Source organism: Barbus barbus (assembly GCF_936440315.1).
Source record: "Barbus barbus genome assembly, chromosome: 24".
NCBI classification, from domain to species: Eukaryota; Metazoa; Chordata; class Actinopteri; order Cypriniformes; family Cyprinidae; genus Barbus; species Barbus barbus.
The window spans coordinates 29,558,215-29,576,639 of NC_136752.1; the positions used below are offsets into that span (position 1 = coordinate 29,558,215).

The 18,425-nt window shown below is 36.5% G+C and overlaps 1 protein-coding gene across 4 annotated transcripts; it reads right to left on the reverse strand.

Moving 5' to 3' along the window:
* Positions 1-191: 191 nt before the first annotated feature.
* LOC306844063 (heat shock protein HSP 90-alpha 1) lies at positions 192-18,091 on the reverse strand (the record flags this gene model as incomplete). Of its 4 annotated transcripts, none has more annotated exons than XM_079375913.1 (11): positions 192-997; positions 2,069-2,402; positions 3,645-3,913; positions 3,995-4,142; positions 4,225-4,415; positions 4,544-4,709; positions 5,809-6,132; positions 6,671-6,804; positions 8,838-9,204; positions 10,558-10,707; positions 11,503-11,653. In XM_079375913.1, 10 exons carry the CDS (start codon positions 10,705-10,707, stop codon positions 888-890), a joined length of 2,193 nt encoding a protein of 730 aa, XP_079232039.1. In that variant the 3' UTR covers positions 192-887. The 4 variants fall into 4 exon arrangements, with proteins under 4 accessions (XP_079232039.1, XP_079232042.1, XP_079232041.1 ...); XM_079375915.1 differs by lacking the exons at positions 192-997; positions 2,069-2,402; positions 3,645-3,913; ... (6 more) ...; positions 10,558-10,707; positions 11,503-11,653 and adding exons at positions 11,817-12,170; positions 13,366-13,699; positions 13,780-14,048; ... (6 more) ...; positions 16,197-16,349; positions 17,894-18,091; XM_079375916.1 differs by lacking the exons at positions 2,069-2,402; positions 3,645-3,913; positions 3,995-4,142; ... (5 more) ...; positions 10,558-10,707; positions 11,503-11,653 and adding exons at positions 13,366-13,699; positions 13,780-14,048; positions 14,133-14,280; ... (4 more) ...; positions 15,747-16,113; positions 16,197-16,355 and having other exon boundaries at positions 621-997.
* Between the last annotated feature and the right edge of the window lie 334 nt (positions 18,092-18,425).

Consider the following 18,425-nt stretch of genomic DNA (forward strand, 5'->3'; position numbering starts at 1 on the left):
TCTCTGTATCTCCACATAATATTAGCTTAAACACATTTTATGTATGTGTATTTTATTCTTATGCATCTTTAGTAACATTTACAATTTTTAAACGTATATTATTTAAACATTTTGCTTTTGTTTTCTCTTTAGTAACAATTTATAATAAAGTACGATTGTAAACATTATTGTTTTTTTGTTTATTTATTGTTACAATTTCCAATACCTTTGCGAGGTTTGAAACATTTTTGTTTTTAAACATTATAAAATATGATTGTTTTTTGGTAGCAATTTACAACAAGGACATTTTTATGTTTTTATACATGTTTTTGTTTGGGGTTTTTAGTAGCAATTTATAATAGAACGTTTTTTTAAACCTTTTTTTAAGTTACAATTCACAAGTTTTAAACAAATGTGACCCTGGTTCAAAATAAGTCAGACTAACTGAAATAAGCCTGGCTTATTTGGTAAACTTGTTTTATGAAACCTGGACAATCTTTAAAACATTGCATCCAAACTCATAAACCAAGATGTCCACAACGGATTCAGATGCACACTTGTCTTTCTAAACCGCTGGCAGCAGGAGGAGTGTTTTGTCTGAGCGTCATGAAGACACAGGCATCACATGATCTGATATGGTAAGCTTTATTTCAGGATCCCGTTGTCAATAATACAGTATCAGTGTCCCTTAAACACTCAAAATCAAAATTGCAACGTTAATCAATAAATACAAAACAAAATGCATATACAACTCAAAAAATAAATTAATACAAAAAAGGGAATGTGGGATGACGAGGTTTCCGAAAGCTTTACCAACCAAACTGGAATGAACAGGAACTGCGATGTGGTCAAGAATAATCAATAATCTTTTTACAGAGCTACAAACATGATTGGGTCAGTGTCCGCTCTCAGTCGACCTCCTCCATGCGAGACGTGTCTTCCTCTCCCTCCAGCGGAGGCATGTCCTCGATGGGAGCCGAGCTGGGCTCTTCTGTGGACAGATCGTCCTCGTCGATGCCTGAAACGGGCAGAAAAACACATTAAATGCTTGTTTTCCCATTGCAATCTCATGCATATTGAGTAGGGATGGAACCATAACAAAATCTCACGATACCATAATATCGCGACTTGAAGTCCACAATACTGTATATTTATTGCAATATTAAAAAAATAAAAATTAAGAATTAGAACAATTTTGTACATTTTAAAGTTAAATTATTCCATCTAGTGCACTTTGAGCGTTCAAAATTAAGAGCTTCGACCCTTAACTAAGAAAACATCAGTGAATTGACTTGTAGATGATCTTTAAAGGAGACCCAACCCTCTTTATTTGTGAAATACTGTCTCAGTCTAAATTACATTCACACTGCTGTTTTAGGAAGACAAACTAACAACAATTTTATATTATTGCTATTCCTATAACAGCAATAGCCACATTTTGTAAAACAACTGCACTGTAAAAAATTAATATTTCATAGGTATATTATTTTTGTTTACACTACAGTAGCGAAATTACAATACTTCTTTCCTAATTTCTAGGTATATTTATATTTTGAATTTGGACTGCATTTAAACCACTAGCTGTCTAAGCTTTTATTTTGAAGGGATCTCCAGCTTCAGTGAAAACATGCTCACAAAACAAAAACGCGTCTCACTATGTATCTAGTGAAACACTGATCATCTGTCATGAAAATAAAGCAGAACTGGTGGCTGTTGTGTTCCCAAACGCGTGCTAAACTCACAGCAGTGTAATAAAGGAGTTAACTGCATTCATTCAGTGTGAACGGAGTCGTTCTGAGACGCGGAGAACACCGGATCACCAGCTGATCGTCTGAACCAAGAGTGCTCTTCGCTTTAAAACACTCAAGACTCGATGAAGGGATTAAGCATATTGTGCTTTCGGTTTGACAGATACTGTGCCCAAAACACAACTTTACAGACCTTTTATGTTAGAATAAGATGTTTAAATATATTTTAAAAACTACACTTTTTTGCCTGGAAGACTGTCGTTTGATATCGTCATGTGACTACGATGATATCGAGACATTGATAATACCGTTCCATCCCTGATATTGAGTGTTTGACCCACCTAATCCGAGTTTGATCATCCTGTAGATGCGGTTGGAGTGCGTCTGTGGGTCGTCCAGCGTGAAGCCCGAGGAAAGCAGCGCCGTCTCGAACAGCAGGATCACCAGATCCTTCACCGATTTGTCGTTCTTGTCGGCTTCTGCTTTCTGGCGGAGCGTCTCGATGATGGGATGGTCCGGGTTGACCTCCAGGTGCTTCTTGGCCGCCATGTAGCCCATGGTGGAGTTGTCCCTCAAGGCCTGGGCCTTCATGATCCTCTCCATGTTGGCCGTCCAGCCGTATGTGCTTGTGACGATGCAGCAGGGTGAAGAGACCAGACGGTTCGAGACGGTGACCTGACGCAGAAATAAACAGAGCGGTTAGCAATCAAATGCAATGTGTAGATGCACCACTGCAATGCATTCAGGGGTTTTCAAACGAGAAAATCAGTGTAAAAGATTCAACTAATTAAACATTTTTTACTTTCTGAATAATATTTTACATATCATTTCTCACACTATAAATTGGTTTTTAATACATGAAAATATATACCGGTGTAAATAATTTAAATACAAAAAAAGACTAGATAAATTTGATTAAAATGAATACTTTCAAATTAGATTGAATAAATATAATTGAGATTACAATAAATAGAAAAGGTGAAAAACAGTACTGTACAGCTAACAGTGTAATACTATAGTGCGTCAATTTAAACTAAATATGTGACCCTGGAGCACAAAACCAGTCATAAGGGTCCATTTTTTGAAATTGAGATGTATGCATCATCTGAGAGCTGAATAATAATCTTTCCATTGATGTATGGTTTGTTATGATAGGACAATATGTGGCTGAGATACAACTATTTGAAAATCTGGAATCTGAGGGAGCAAAAAAATCTAAATATTGAGAAAATCATCTTTATAATATACATTTTTCACAGAAAAATTAGATTAGGTCTTTATACATTATACATAGCAACTTATACAATTTTAGGAACGCAGTGCAAAAAAATTACAAAATACATAATTAACAAAATGTGAGATTTAACTAAATAAATAAATTTGATTTAAATATAAATTAGATACAAAGAAATCAGTTAAATAAATAAAATAGGTCAATAATTCAGCTAACAGTGCGGTACTACAGTGAGAGGAAAAAAGCAAATGTAATAGAACTAAACATTTTCCACATAATATTTTACATATTTATATTATTTTTCACAGTATAAATTGACTCTTTATACATGAGAATATACAGCCTAAAAATAAAAAAAACTTAAATAGAAAATAAGAAAGCTAAATAGATAAGACAAATTAATAATTAAAAATGATTTAAATAAAATTATTTTAAATTAGTTAAAATAAAATAATATATATAATAATGCTAACAGTACAGTACTATAAGGAGAAGAAAAAAGTAAATGTATTGAATGGAAATGTAATATAAACTAATAATATATATTATTTTACATATTTATAATATGAATTTTCACAGTGTAGGTTGGGTTTTTATACATGAAACTCCGCATTTTAGGATGGTGGTTCATATTTGGGTGTCTGTGGCATCTAAAGGACTGAAAACCCCTGGTTTAGCTTTACCTTCTCGACTTTCTTCTCCAGGATGTCTTTCATGATCTTGCACAGGTTCTCAAACTTGGCCTTCTTCTCCTCCTGTTTCTTCTTCTCCTCCTCGTCCTCAGGCAGCTCCAGACCCTCTTTGGTCACTGACACCAGGTTCTTGCCCTCGAACTCCTTCAGCTGCTGCACGCAGTATTCATCGATGGGCTCGATCATGTAGATCACCTCCAGACCGGCTTTACGCAGGCGCTCCACGAAAGCAGAGTTGGCCACCTGATCTTTGGTCTCACCTGCAGAAGAAGCAAGCAAACGTTAGTTAAAGTCATTAATACAGTGATTTCCAGTGCATCGAGAGGTCAACGCATCCGCACCGGTGATGTAGTAGATGTGCTTCTGACTGTCCTTCATGCGAGTCACATAGTCCTTGAGGGACACCATCTCGTCTCCAGAAGCCGATGTGTAATAGCGAAGCAGCTCTGAGAGTTTCTTCCTGTTCTGAGAGTCTTCATGGATGCCCAGCTACAAGCAGGAAAAGCCATTTTAGCTTGGAAATATTGCAAAGATATCTATGATTTCAATAACTACTCTAAAGAGCACACACCTTGATGTTCTTGGAGAACTGCTCGTAGCACTTCTTGTAGTTGTCTTTGTCCTCGGAGAGTTCGGTGAAGAGCTCCATGCACTTCTTGACCAGGTTCTTGCGGATGACTTTCAGGATCTTGCTCTGCTGAAGCATCTCTCTGGAGATGTTGAGCGGCAGATCCTCAGAGTCCACGACACCCTTAATGAAGTCTGGGAGGAAAAGATGGATCATATTAAAGACAGAGCAAGACAAACAGCTCTGAGGCTTGAGGTTAGTGGGAAATCTGGCAGGCGTTTGCATTATTCTGGATGCGATTGTGTTGGATTCAGAGACTCACTGAGATATTCTGGGATGAGCTCGTCACAGTTGTCCATGATGAACACCCTGCGCACGTACAGCTTGATGTTATTCTTCTTCTTCTTGTTCTCGAAGAGATCGAATGGAGCTCTACGAGGCACAAAGATCAGCGCGCGGAACTCCAGCTGACCCTCCACAGAAAAGTGCTGCGAGGAAATAAACACAGACATTGAGCGCATGTCAGATGCTTAGTATTTCTTAAAATATGATAAACAATGCAATGGTAAACATTTTGATCATTAGCATGTTACATTGTCACATGACCTCCTTGTGTTGCATGGTGTCAGTTATTTAGGAAATAAAAATGCAGCATGTTTGAAATAAAAAAAAAATATATATATATAAACATTAAATATATAGATACAAATATACATGTGCTTAATAAATGCAAATACATGCACACACACAAATATAAAAACACACATACACACATTCATAAAATATTATAGGAGTATTATTTTCAGTTTTTTGTTAATATTTAAAATTAATTTGATGTTTTAACAAGTAATTTTCTTGTTGTTTTTGTCAGTTTTATTACTTTTGTCTACGTCTATATAGTTTATTGATGATTATTAATAAACTGATGTCTGATGTTTTAGTTTATTTATTTTTAGTCATTTTAGTACTTCAAATTAAACTAAACAAAAATGGGAATTTTTGCCTTGGCAACTAACTACAAATTAAATTCAAGTGTTTTTATTTTATAAAAAATATATTATTTAAGTAAAATATAAATAATATACATATGTACAAAATACATATGACATTAAATATATATAGACATAAACAAAATAAATATATATATGTGTGTGTGTCTGTGTGTGTAAGTGAGTGTGTGTTTATCTGTGTGTAGGTGTGTGTGTGTGTGTGTGTTTTTGTGACAAATGAGGACAAATATAAATTTGTATAATGACACAGGTATGACACAGGTATTACAAGAAGAAGGTGATTTATGAGGACACTGACCCATGTCCCCACTTTTCAAAACGCTTATAAATCATAAAGAGTGCGTTTTTTGGGGGAAAGTTCAAAATGCACAGTTTCCTGTGAGTGTTTCACAAAAACAAACATGTGTGTGTGTGTGTGAGTGTGTGTGTGTGTGTGTGTGTGTGTGTGTGTGTGAGTGTAAAATATTTTCCATTAAATAGACAAGTGTTATTTTAATATCTTTGATATACTATAGTTTTTGTTAGGATGTTTGAATGAGTTCATTCATTAACTGTTTCTGCACAGATCTCAAGTCACCTTGACGGCCAGGTGATCCTCCCAGTCGTTAGTCAGACTCTTGTAGAACTCGCCGTACTCCTCGTTAGTGATATCATCGGGGTTACGGGTCCACAGGGGCTTGGTCTTGTTGAGCTCCTCCTGGTCGATGTACTTCTCCTTGATCTTCTTCTTCTTCTTCTTCTTGTCGGAGCTCTTGTCATCGTGGTCCTCGTCGTCTGAGCCCACGTCTTCGATCTCGGGCTTGTCCTCATCCTTCTCGCCCTCCTCCTCCTCTTTCTCCTTTTCCTTCTCCTCCTCCTCCGCCTCGTCATCGCTCACCTCCTTGTCGCGCTCCTTCTCGACCTGAAACCAACAAAATTTGATCATCAAGAAAAAGCTCCATGTACAGTAATTTAAGCATATCTGCAAAGGACTTCAAACATTCTAGTAGTGAACAAATGTCTCATTTTACATAAAAAAGTAGTTAATTGAAATATTAACTTTAATTTTTAATTGAACTGATATTAATTAAAATTACTTAAATATATAATTTAAATTTTTTATATGATTTTTAAAAAATGCCTACAGCTATAAACATGCAAATTAGTGAAATACTACCCTTAAAGTTAATTTAGCTGTCATTTATTCACTTTTTTAAACTATACACATTTAATATTTTTTTTACATTTTATATATTTGTAAAAAAATAATAATAATAAAAAAAAACATTTAATTAATGTTATATATATATAAAAAATTTGTTTAGCTGCATATTATTAATCAACATCAGAGAAGCGCAAACATGCGAATGTGCTGCTAAATTATTAAAATATTAACTTGATCCCAAGTCAAAGGGGTTTGGCTGACACAAATGCTGGGGAATGACCCAAAAGTGACTTACAAAGAGTGTGATGGGGTAGCCGATGAACTGCGAGTGCTTCTTGACGATCTCTTTGATTCGTCGCTCTTCGATGTACTCCGTCTGATCGTCCTTCAAATGCAGAATCACTTTTGTGCCACGACCGATCGGCTCGGCTGGACAAAGAGCAACATCTCCATTAAACCTCAGTTACAGCTCGCATTCAGCATTTCAACGACAGTCTGACAATTCAGGGCTCCTGACCAAAATCAAGTAAGATTAAGAAAAAAAAAATTTTTTTTTAGGTGCCACAGAATGAACGTGCTTTATTTATTTTTTTATTATTATTTACATTTTAATCATACTGTCAGGTGTTTATGTCATCCTTTCTTGTCTTTATCAGCATTTTAATCTATCTTGTAGATGACCTGGGAACCAAAGTTCACTTAAAGTGGGAACTAAATGTCTTTTCCAACTTGAGAACTATATAGAGTCACAAAGAATTGTTTATTACACAGAATCTGTGCCAGTGTCATGGACCATAAGCATCACTTTGGCCACTGAGAGTAGTCTGGGCTCCTCCTCAATGCATGCTATAAATGTCTTTCACACATTCAGTGTTTTTCTTCATTAGTAAAATGCAATTCTATAGGAGTTGAATCATGCAGACAACAGGTTAAGTCAAAATATTAATATGCAACCGCGCATAAATATAGCAAAATGCCCCTCTTTATAGTTATTTTTCTAGCTGACTGATGAGTTTATGGACACTGAGTGGTTATTCTGAGGTATTATTAAGTTGCAATGTTTACAAGCTTTACACGTTCTCCGCAGTTTGAAACACCAAATGAGCTTTTACATGAGACATTTCAGTAAGCTGTACTGTAGGAACTTTTATAAAATAGCCTACCTTTAGATGTTAATTCATGTTCATTCAACGTTTCAGTAATAAAGAGAAAGATATAATGGTTCACTTGCCGCTTGAACTGAGGCGATAAAGCGATCGCTCCTGCCGCATTAAAGAGCGCCAAAACCGTATTCATTGTTTGAATTTCGTTATGAAAGTCGCATAATTATAAAGCTGATACTTTGTTTATTATAAAGTAACAAAGAACAAAGTTTTTTGCGATTACTGGACGGCAAGTGCGCTTCAAATAACAAAGTTCGCGCATTATCACAGCATACAGACTAAAATCTTAATAAGCAGCCATATTAGTAACGATTATAAACGAGAATTGCCAATATCCACACATCTGACAGCTTTACAGGTTGAAGTTTGTTCAAGTTGTGCACGAAACAGACGCTGCTTTTCTGCACTTTTACTTAATCAATTTCACCGTGCCGTTTTTCTCCAAAACTACAAATGTGATATTACTACAGTTCAATAAGCAAGAAGTTAATTAAGAGACTTACATTTTAGACACCTGTTTTTACGCTATTTCGCCAACAAAATAACTCCAAGCCACAGCACTGTTTTACGTCTCTTGAGCAACATGACGGTGCTTCGTTCCTGAATGAATCGACCATTTAAATGATTCGGTTCAAACGCAATGACTCACTTATGAACTGTGATTTACTGCCACCTACTGGCGGTTTTAATTTCACATTTCGACTTCTTTTTATAGATTTTTATCATGTTTTAAATCATTTAAAATATCGGTATTCAAAGTTTTGTGTTTAATATATCAAAACAATGTTTATGTATTTATTATTGCAGGTTAAATGCATTCATGTCTTGCATTAAACAGTGAGTAAACACATCTAAATGCCACTTCAGATGCAGCCCATATGTCTTATTATTCTAATTCACTGATTAAAGAATTTGACTCAAAAGATAACGGACACTTTTAGAAAACAAATGGCTAGTTATAAAGATAAAAATGCCCATAAAATGTAAAAATCAGTTTAAACGTATTGGAAAATATTAATTTCTATCAGTGTGAACTGACCAGCACACAGAATATGAAGAATATCAAAAACTTTAGGAGTCGGCTGTCTGCGGCATTCCTTAAGATACAATAACACACTCAGCAAAATATCTAATTATGTCTAATTATCGATATCAATAAAAGCCCAGAACGTATAGAGATATTTTTTGTCAATATATCAGTGGCGACCTCAGCAAAAACTTCCCTCGCAAATGAATATTTTTGGTCGTAAATGCCGTTTGGAGCCCTGCGATTCATTCACTAAATCAAACAACACTCACAGTTGTCCACTTTAACGGTGAACGATCCTCCTGCCGACGACTCCCATGCGTACTGCTCGTCATCGATGTGTTTGGTGATGACCGTGACTTTCTCAGCCACTAAGTAGGCAGAATAGAAACCCACTCCAAACTGACCGATCATGGAAATGTCCGCTCCGGCCTGCAGAGCCTCCATGAAGGCCTTCGTGCCGGATTTGGCGATGGTGCCCAGGTTGTTGATGAGGTCTGCTTTGGTCATGCCGATGCCGGTGTCGATGATTGTGAGTGTGCGCTCTTGTATGTTGGGAATGATTTCGATTTTGAGGTCTTTTCCTGAGTCCAGCTTGCTCGGGTCTGTGAGACTCTCATAGCGGATTTTGTCCAAAGCCTGATGGAAAGTAAGAATATTTCATTTAGTTTTACGGGTCCATTAGATCATATCTGACCCTGCAGCACAAAAGCAGTCATGAGTAACACAGGTATATTTGTAGCAATAGCCAACAATACATTATATGGATCAAAATTATACATTTTTCTTTTATGACAAAAATCATTGATATAAAGATCATGTTCCATGAAGATATTTTGTACATTTCCTACAGTAAATATATCAAAACTTCATTTTTGATTAGTAATATGCATTGCTAAGAACTTCATTTGAACAACTTTAAAGGAGATTTTCTCAATATTTAGATTTTTTTGCTCCCTCAGATTCCAGATTTTCTAATAGTTGTATCTCAGACAAATATTGTCCTGTCATAACAAACCATACATCAATGGAAATATTATTTATTCAGCTGTCAGATGATGTATACATCTCAATTTCAAAAAATTTACCCTTATGACTGGTTTTAATAAGTTTAATAAGTGCATATTTTTTATTGTATTACTGACTGTTTACATGATTTACTGATTTACTGACCCCCTGTTTTAATGAAAAACTACTTGAAGGCTACATGCTATTTTTAAAAGACATATTTTCATTTTAATTATTCATTTGCATTAATAGTTTGAAAAGCATTGTGATTTTTTGTACTCTGCATCTTTTTTTTGCTGTTTGCATGTCATTACTGAATTAACATGCCTTTTTTTTTAACTTTGATTTAATTGTAACTATTAATTTGTATCAGTAGTTTAAAAAACTGTTATATTGCTCTGTTTTTTTCTGTTTATTTTATGACCGAATAATTGTAATAATCACTTTATAAAATGACACATAGCCTTGAATTATTTTTATGTGCACACTTTCTCTGAAGTAATATTTAATTGAAAAATACTTGAAACTTACATGCCATTTTTTTTAAAACATATGATTTATAAATATTAATTGATATTAGTATTTTTAAAAACACCTTCTATTAAATTGCTTGTGGAGTAATGTAATCACTAATAAAAATAACAATCAATTTAAAAATGGCATCAAGCCTAAATATTGTTTCAGTATGTAAAATTGCTTAAATTTACTCAAGCAATGTTTACTTAATAAACAATACCTGAAGGATAAATGCACTTGTTGTATTGCTTGTAACATGCTTATTTTTTGTTAATTTATTACTGACTACACAGCCAGTAACAGTAATAATCACAATGTAGCTTTGAAATATAAATATGCAAACACTTCCCTGAAGCAGCGTTTACTTAATAAAGTTGTTTCATGGTGTTGTCGACAATGCTAGTATGCACACAGAAAGTTGCCATTGTTATTACTGTACTATTACTCAATCATGTATTAGTTACGTACATCTGAAGAGTTGGAGATGAGCTCTCTGAGGAAGATCTCTTTGTTGGAGTAGAAGGTGTTGATGATCAGAGACATCAGCTGAGCGATCTCAGCCTGGAAGGCAAAGGTCTCTGCTTCCTCCTCCATCTGCTGGTCATGTGCCTCCGGCATCTGTGCATGACAAACAATATATATATATATAACATATACAATATTTGACGAGTATGCTGTTACATCAGAGCACATATTTGAGTTATTATACATGATTCAACATGCATTTGGCTGATTAATTACTGTATAACCCTCCTAAACCAATTAAGGACTCAAAGCATGGTTTAATTCAATTACAAACGGTTCTGCATTAATGCTATTAATATATACAAAGCTGAAGGGATTGGAACAACCTGTACGGACTCTAGCGCCTCCTGTCGGTCCAAACCTGTTATTATGAGCTTCCAGAACCTACCAAACTCTCTACAACATGCATTAACATGCAGCTCATCACTTCAGATCTGATATAACACAACTAATTCAGTCATTAATAACAACAATGCACTCTGTTAAACTTTATGCATAACTCAATATGACGTATAAAAATCCCATTTTTAAAATGCACTCATTAATATAAGCATGCATGTGTAATAATGAGCTCATAAGCACTTTATTGATCGTCAATCTCGCAAAAGCCTCGTTTGATCTCTCTGAGGTAAAACTGATCAGATGGTAAGTTAGCGCTTAACGCACTGATTTCACAAATACGCCGATTTAAATATACTAGCAGCAACTTAATGATGTAAAACACTTCATATTTGTTAAGAATCAAGTTAAAAATCGCAGTAGCATCACAACCGTTAAAAGAGCGTTGACGCGCGGATAAACTTCGAATATCCTCACAGCATCTGCGTGAAATGGCACATAAGTTGAATAATAATGAATTGTAATGTTATTCCGACTCTATATTCTTACCTTGAATGGTTTATAAGAGTGAATTAGATTAAGCGAGTCTTCTTTAAGTCTGTGAGAGTCTTCTTCTCAGCTGTCGCGCGCGTTACGCCAGAGGCGCGCTTTTATACGTCCTGACGGGAGAGCTCGAGAACGCGGACGCTCCAGAAATCTCTCGAATCTTCTTAATGCTTTCCTATGGGCGCAGGGGGCGGGGCGTGGCTGTCAATCATCCGCTACCTCCGTTTAAACCGTTAAAGGGGGCGGGGCCGAGACTGAGGGAGATGAACTTTCTAGATTGTTCGGGAAATCAAAAGTAATAAAGACTGACTCCAGATCATATTTATCATTAGTCATTTATTAAAAACTTTCAAATCAGGTTTACAAAAAAAAAAAAAAAAAACAGCAGCTTATATTAGAAAAGCTCAGAAAATTCAATTTTCTGGTACAGTAACTACACAAAAAATATTGCTAAAAATTAAATTGGCTTGTTAACGTTCACTTTGGGGTGTGGAGATTGTTTTTTACAAAAACAATATATTAAATACATTAACAATTTAGTGCTATTTACACTAAAACTCTTTAGTCGACTTCCTCCATTCTAGAACTATCATCGTCTCCTTCTAGAACTGGCATATCTTCTTCAGCGGGTTGAGTAATGTCTTCTACAGCAGAGTCATCCTCATCAATGCCTGAGAGAGAAGAGATTAAATATAATTAACACATCTTTTCAATGAAATTTCATTCATGACTACACCCTTAAAAATAAAGGCATTGAAAAAACATTTTTGGGTTCCCATAGAACCTTTCATTGGGCAATTCTTAAAAGTAATAGTGTAAAGTGTTCATTAGTGTTTTTATTAGTTTTATTAATGATCTAAAGAAACTTTTTCCACTATAAATAATCTTTTGTGCATTAGAAAGGTCCCATGGATGTTACAGGTTCTTCATGGAACCATCAAAGCCAATAATGACCCTTTAATTTTAAGAGTCTAATGGTGGACCAATATGTATTAGTAGATGATTCTTAAAAGAACCATTTTTATTGGTGTCAAAAACATTTTAATAATCTAAATAACCTTTTTCCATTACTAAAAACCTTTAGTGCAATGGAAAGGTGATGTTAAAGGTTCTTCATGGAACTATCAAAGCCAATAATGACCCTTTATTTTTAAGAGTGTCGTCACTGTCGTGGTGGACCAACATGTTTTAGTGGATAATTCTTAAAAGATCCATTTTAAGAACATTTTAATGATCCAAAGAAACTTTTTTCACTCCACTATTCATTGGAAAGGTTCCATTGATGTTAAAAGTTCTAGATGGCGATAATGAACTTCAATTATTAAGAGTGTAGTGGTGGACTGATTGTTTTGATGGGCATTACCATTAATAATGCATTAATAACGAGATGGTCCTCACTGCAGAACACAAGATCCAGGGGGCAGGGTTGGATCTAGACCCAACTCCTCCCACCTTACATACACCTAAACCTACCTGTCTCCAACCCCTGATCCCTAAACCCACCCATCTCCACCCCTAAACCTACCAATCTCCACCCCTAAACCTACCAATCTCCACCCCATAAACCTACCAATCTCCACCCCCTAAACCTACCAATCTCCACCCCCTAAACCTACCAATCTCCACCCCTAAACCTACCCGTCTCCACCCCCTAAACCTACCAATCTCCACCCCATAAACCTACCAATCTCCACCCCCTAAACCTACCAATCTCCACCCCTAAACCTACCCGTCTCCACCCCCTAAATGTGGATCCAACCCCGCCCCCTGGATCTTTGTTCTGCAGTGAGGGGCTACTGTTAATAATGGTGATATACTCTAGGTTAGTGTGTTTAAATATATAATTGTTGTAGTCATGCAACTTACCAAGACCAAGTTTGATCATCCTGTAGATGCGGTTAGCATGTGTTTGTGGGTCTTCCAGGGTGAATCCAGAGGAGAGCAGGGCGGTTTCGAACAGAAGGATCACCAAGTCTTTCACTGCCTTGTCGTTCTTGTCAGCTTCTGCTTTCTCTCTGAGGGTCTCGACGATGGGATGGACGGGGTTGATTTCTAGGTGCTTTTTAGCGGTCATGTAGCCCATGGTGGAGTTGTCCCTCAAGGCCTGAGACTTCATGATCCTCTCCATGTTGGCCGTCCATCCGTATGTGCTTGTGACGATGCAGCAAGGCGAAGCCACCAGACGGTTTGAGACGGTGACCTGTTTGGATACACTATCATTTAATGACTCTGAAGAGTATTCACTTCAAAATCAAAGTCTAGTATGCTTACGGCTCATACCTTCTCAATCTTTTTGTCCAGAATGTCTTTCATGATCTTGCATAAGTTCTCATATTTGTTCTTCAGCTCTTCCTGCTTCTTCTTCTCCTCCTCGTCCTCAGGCAGCTCCAGACCCTCTTTGGTCACTGATAGCAGGTTTTTGCCATCGTATTCCTTCAGCTGCTGCACGCAGTATTCATCGATGGGCTCGATCATGTAGATCACCTCCAGACCAGCTTTACGCAGGCGCTCCACGAAAGCAGAGTTGGCCACCTGATCTTTGGTCTCGCCTTTGGAGAAGAAGAGCAAGGTTTGTAAGAAAATGATCTGTGTGTTAAAATAACATTTAAAAAATGAATTAACCAGCTACTAACCAGTAATGTAGTAGATGTGCTTCTGACTGTCCTTCATGCGAGACACATAGTCCTTGAGGGACACCATCTCGTCTCCAGAAGACGATGTGTAATAGCGAAGCAGCTCTGAGAGTTTCTTCCTGTTCTGAGAGTCTTCATGGATGCCCAGCTACAAGCAGGAAAAGCCATTTTAGCTTGGAAATATTGCAAAGATATCTATGATTTCAATAACTACTCTAAAGAGCACACACCTTGATGTTCTTGGAGAACTGCTCGTAGCACTTCTTGTAGTTGTCTTTGTCCTCGGAGAGTTCGGTGAAGAGCTCCATGCACTTCTTGACCAGGTTCTTGCGGATGACTTTCAGGATCTTGCTCTGCTGAAGCATCTCTCTGGAGATGTTGAGCGGCAGATCCTCAGAGTCCACGACACCCTTGATGAAGTCTGGGAGGAAAGTTTAACTTGTTAACATCTGAACTCTCGGGTCATATCGATATAAAATGTATAATTTCTAGGAATTGTTTGCAAATTAATTCCTGAGATACTTACTGAGATATTCTGGAATGAGCTCGTCGCAGTTGTCCATGATAAAGACCCTGCGCACGTACAACTTAATGTTGTTTCTCTTCTTCTTGTTCTCGAAAAGGTCAAAAGAGGCTCTTCTGGGTACAAACAATAGAGCACGGAACTCCAATTGGCCTTCAACTGAGAAGTGCTGCAACAACAAGATGATTGGTTGCTTAAAAACAAGATTATCAGTGGTTTAAAAACAAGATGTTTGGTGGTTTAAAAACAAGATGATCGGTGGTTTAAAAACTAAAAAATTGGTGGTTTAAAAGCAAAAAAAATTGGTGGTTTAAAAGCAAGAATATTGGTGGTTTAACAACAGAATGATTCGTAGTTTAACAAAAAAGAAAACTGGTGGTTTAAATACAAGACGATTGGTTGTTTAAAACCAAAACAATTGGAGGCTTAATCATCTAGTCTACTCAATAAGAACTCCATCCATTTTTGACTCAATATTCCTACCAACCTTAACGGCCAGGTGATCCTCCCAGTCGTTGCTCAGACTCTTGTAGAACTCGCCGTACTCCTCGTTAGTGATGTCATCAGGGTTACGGGTCCAAAGGGGCTTGGTCTTGTTGAGCTCCTGAGCATCAATGTACTTTTCCTTGACCTTCTTCTTCCTCTTGTTCTGGCCATCTTTGGTGTCTTCATCTTCATCAGCGCCCAAGTCCTCAATCTTGGGTTTGTCTTTCTCATCGGCGGCCGCCACCTCCTCCTCCTTTTCTCCTTCTTCAAGGTCAACTTCTTTCTCTCTCTGTTTCTCAACCTGCAAGATGAGGACTGATGCTTTATTTGTTCAAGCTGAGAGTAAGCAAGGTTTGCAGTTCTGGTACCAAAGTACAAGCACTTACGAAGAGCGTAATGGGGTAACCGATGAACTGAGAGTGTTTCTTCACAACTTCTTTGATGCGCTTCTCCTCAACATATTCGGATTGATCCTCTTTAAGGTGGAGAATGACTTTGGTGCCACGTCCAAGGGATGGGCCTGCAATTCCATAGCAAATGCATATGTCAAGTTCCAGTACTTTTAGACAAAAAAACCCCAATAAAACACTTATAAGGGCTCATACCGTTATCTAGCTTCACTGTGAAGGAACCACCAGCTGCAGATTCCCAGATGTACTGCTCGTCATCGATGTGTTTGGTGATGACCGTGACTTTCTCAGCCACTAAGTAGGCAGAATAGAAACCCACTCCAAACTGACCGATCATGGAAATGTCCGCTCCGGCCTGCAGAGCCTCCATGAAGGCCTTCGTGCCGGATTTGGCGATGGTGCCCAGGTTGTTGATGAGATCTGCTTTGGTCATGCCGATGCCGGTGTCGATGATTGTGAGTGTGCGCTCTTTCAGATCGGGGGTGAGTTCAATCTTAAGGTCCTTGCATGAGTCGAGTTTGCTTGGGTCTGTCAAGCTCTCGTATCTGATCTTGTCCAATGCCTGTTTTGAAGTTATGCATTGTGTTATTGTGTATTTTGGAACAAATACTGGTGCATAAATGGAGCATGTACTGATTGACTTACATCTGAAGAGTTGGAGATGAGCTCTCTGAGGAAGATCTCTTTGTTGGAGTAGAAGGTGTTGATGATCAGAGACATCAGCTGAGCGATCTCAGCCTGGAAAGCAAAGGTCTCGACTTCTTCCTCCATTATGGGCTGTGCGGCGTTCTCGGGCATCTGCATGAAAGATACATAATAAGGATTATAAATAAGGATTCTGGAATATTAAAGAATTAATATATTCCATTTAATTTATTTAATTTAAATAGATTTCTGAGCATTGTCTGTCCTTTAGTAATTCTTACTAAATATATATGTTGGAAAGACACCTGTTTTTTTTTTTTTTTTTAATTTCCTTTATATTCCTCTGATACTACAAAATATTTTTATTTAAATAGTTATGTGGTACAATATTCTACTTATGCTCTCATTACATTCATCTCTGCATTATAAATCGCTAATTTTTACTAACTAAAGGTTTCAACTAAAAAGTCGATTTAAAAAAATTAAATTAAAGAAAAATATATATTAACTTTGGCACTTTGTCAAATCAGTGTTATTTTAGTATAAATGAGAAACTATTATAGTTTTTAATATTTTGAAAAAGCAATTATTTTTATATTTTTTATGTTTTTCATGTGCTGTCATGTTTATTTTAGTTAAAGTTTTAGCAATTTTGTTGTGTTTTTAATGTTTTGATTTGTTTTTGTTGTTTTAAAATATGTCTATATAGCATTTATTCATTCATGATTTTTATTTAAAGTTAAACTAAATGAAAATGAGAAATGTTCCCTTGGAAAACTAGCTGAAATAAAATCTCATATTTTATTTTGTTATTATTAGGTAACTTTTTTTTTTTTTTTACTTTGTTATTTTATTTTATAGATTTAATTTTAATTTGAGTTAACTATAATAATCCTGTTAAAAATACAGATATATTTATTCTTACTAAACATAAATGTTGGAATAAACTTGATATTTGAATAACTGCAGTTGAATAATCTGCAAGGTCACAAATATTTCATAATATAAATGTTCTGTGGTACAATGCTTTTATTACTTTCATCACTACATCCTAAAATTCCTATGAATTAAAACGGCAGATTATTCTAAACTAAAAAGGTGGAAAAAAATAAACAAATAAAGGTTATATATTGTCAGTTTTTCAAAATACATGTAAATAACTTGTATCTTTGGCCAAAAGCCTTTCAACTTTGAATGAATGATAAAAAAGCAACAGCTGATCCCATTGAATCAACAGCACATGTCCAGCAGCTGTCACCATGAGTTTAAAGGGTGTCACATGTCTCAGAAGCAGAAGGCAAATGGTGCAATAATGCCACCTAAAGTATCTTTATACCCCATATTTGGGGGTTTTACTAATGTAATATGACCTATTCTCATTTTTAAATACACTGGTTTAAGAAATCGTCTGAAAAGCCACAGCTGCTGTCATTAGGCTTCTCCTAGAGCTGCATGCTTGCAGACATGTGCTCTTAGCATTTAAATGAAAGCCATTGAATTTGCTTACATTTTTTGGCTTTAATTTTGAATGTGAGGATTCAGAAATATTAATGCCATTCAAATGATTCTATGTTCTGATACAATTTTAACATATTTTTAAAGCATTTTGAAATTAAATGAGTTTTTTTTTTTAATTCAAAAGTTTTTAAAAACAGTGCAAATCACAAATGTAATATGTGGAATTTCATTCCTCTTACCTTGATGATTGTCTTCTGTATAAAACGTCTATGCAAAAAGTCTTCTGGCGTATATATGGAGAAATACTCCACTGCTTTGAGTTTGTTGAGCTGTGCTCTCTGGCGTTGACTTCTCGTCGCTGGTTTCGCTTTATCTGCCAAGCATCGGGCCTTCTTCAGCCTTTATATACTTGTGAGCAAAGTTTCTCGAAACTCCCTTTGAGAAAGTTCCAGAAGGAATGTCCACTAGAGTAAGGAGGGGTGTTAGAGAGCTAAAGTAAGACCGGCGGGCCGTGTGTGCGAGACGAGGCCAGGCGAGCCCACTACCATATACCCCTTTTGTCCTTTTTGGGGCAGGGAGTCACAAGAGGTGTCTGTCAATCAAGGCCAGAACGTTCCGGGTGTCACATGGGCCGGTCAGCGAGCGAATCTCGAATGCTCATTGGCTGTGTAAGATTGCAAAATATCACAGGCTTTGAATTGAGATGCCAGAAATCACACGAGCCACCTGTGAGATAAAGGTTCCCATGCATTCTGATGCATTCTAGTGCAT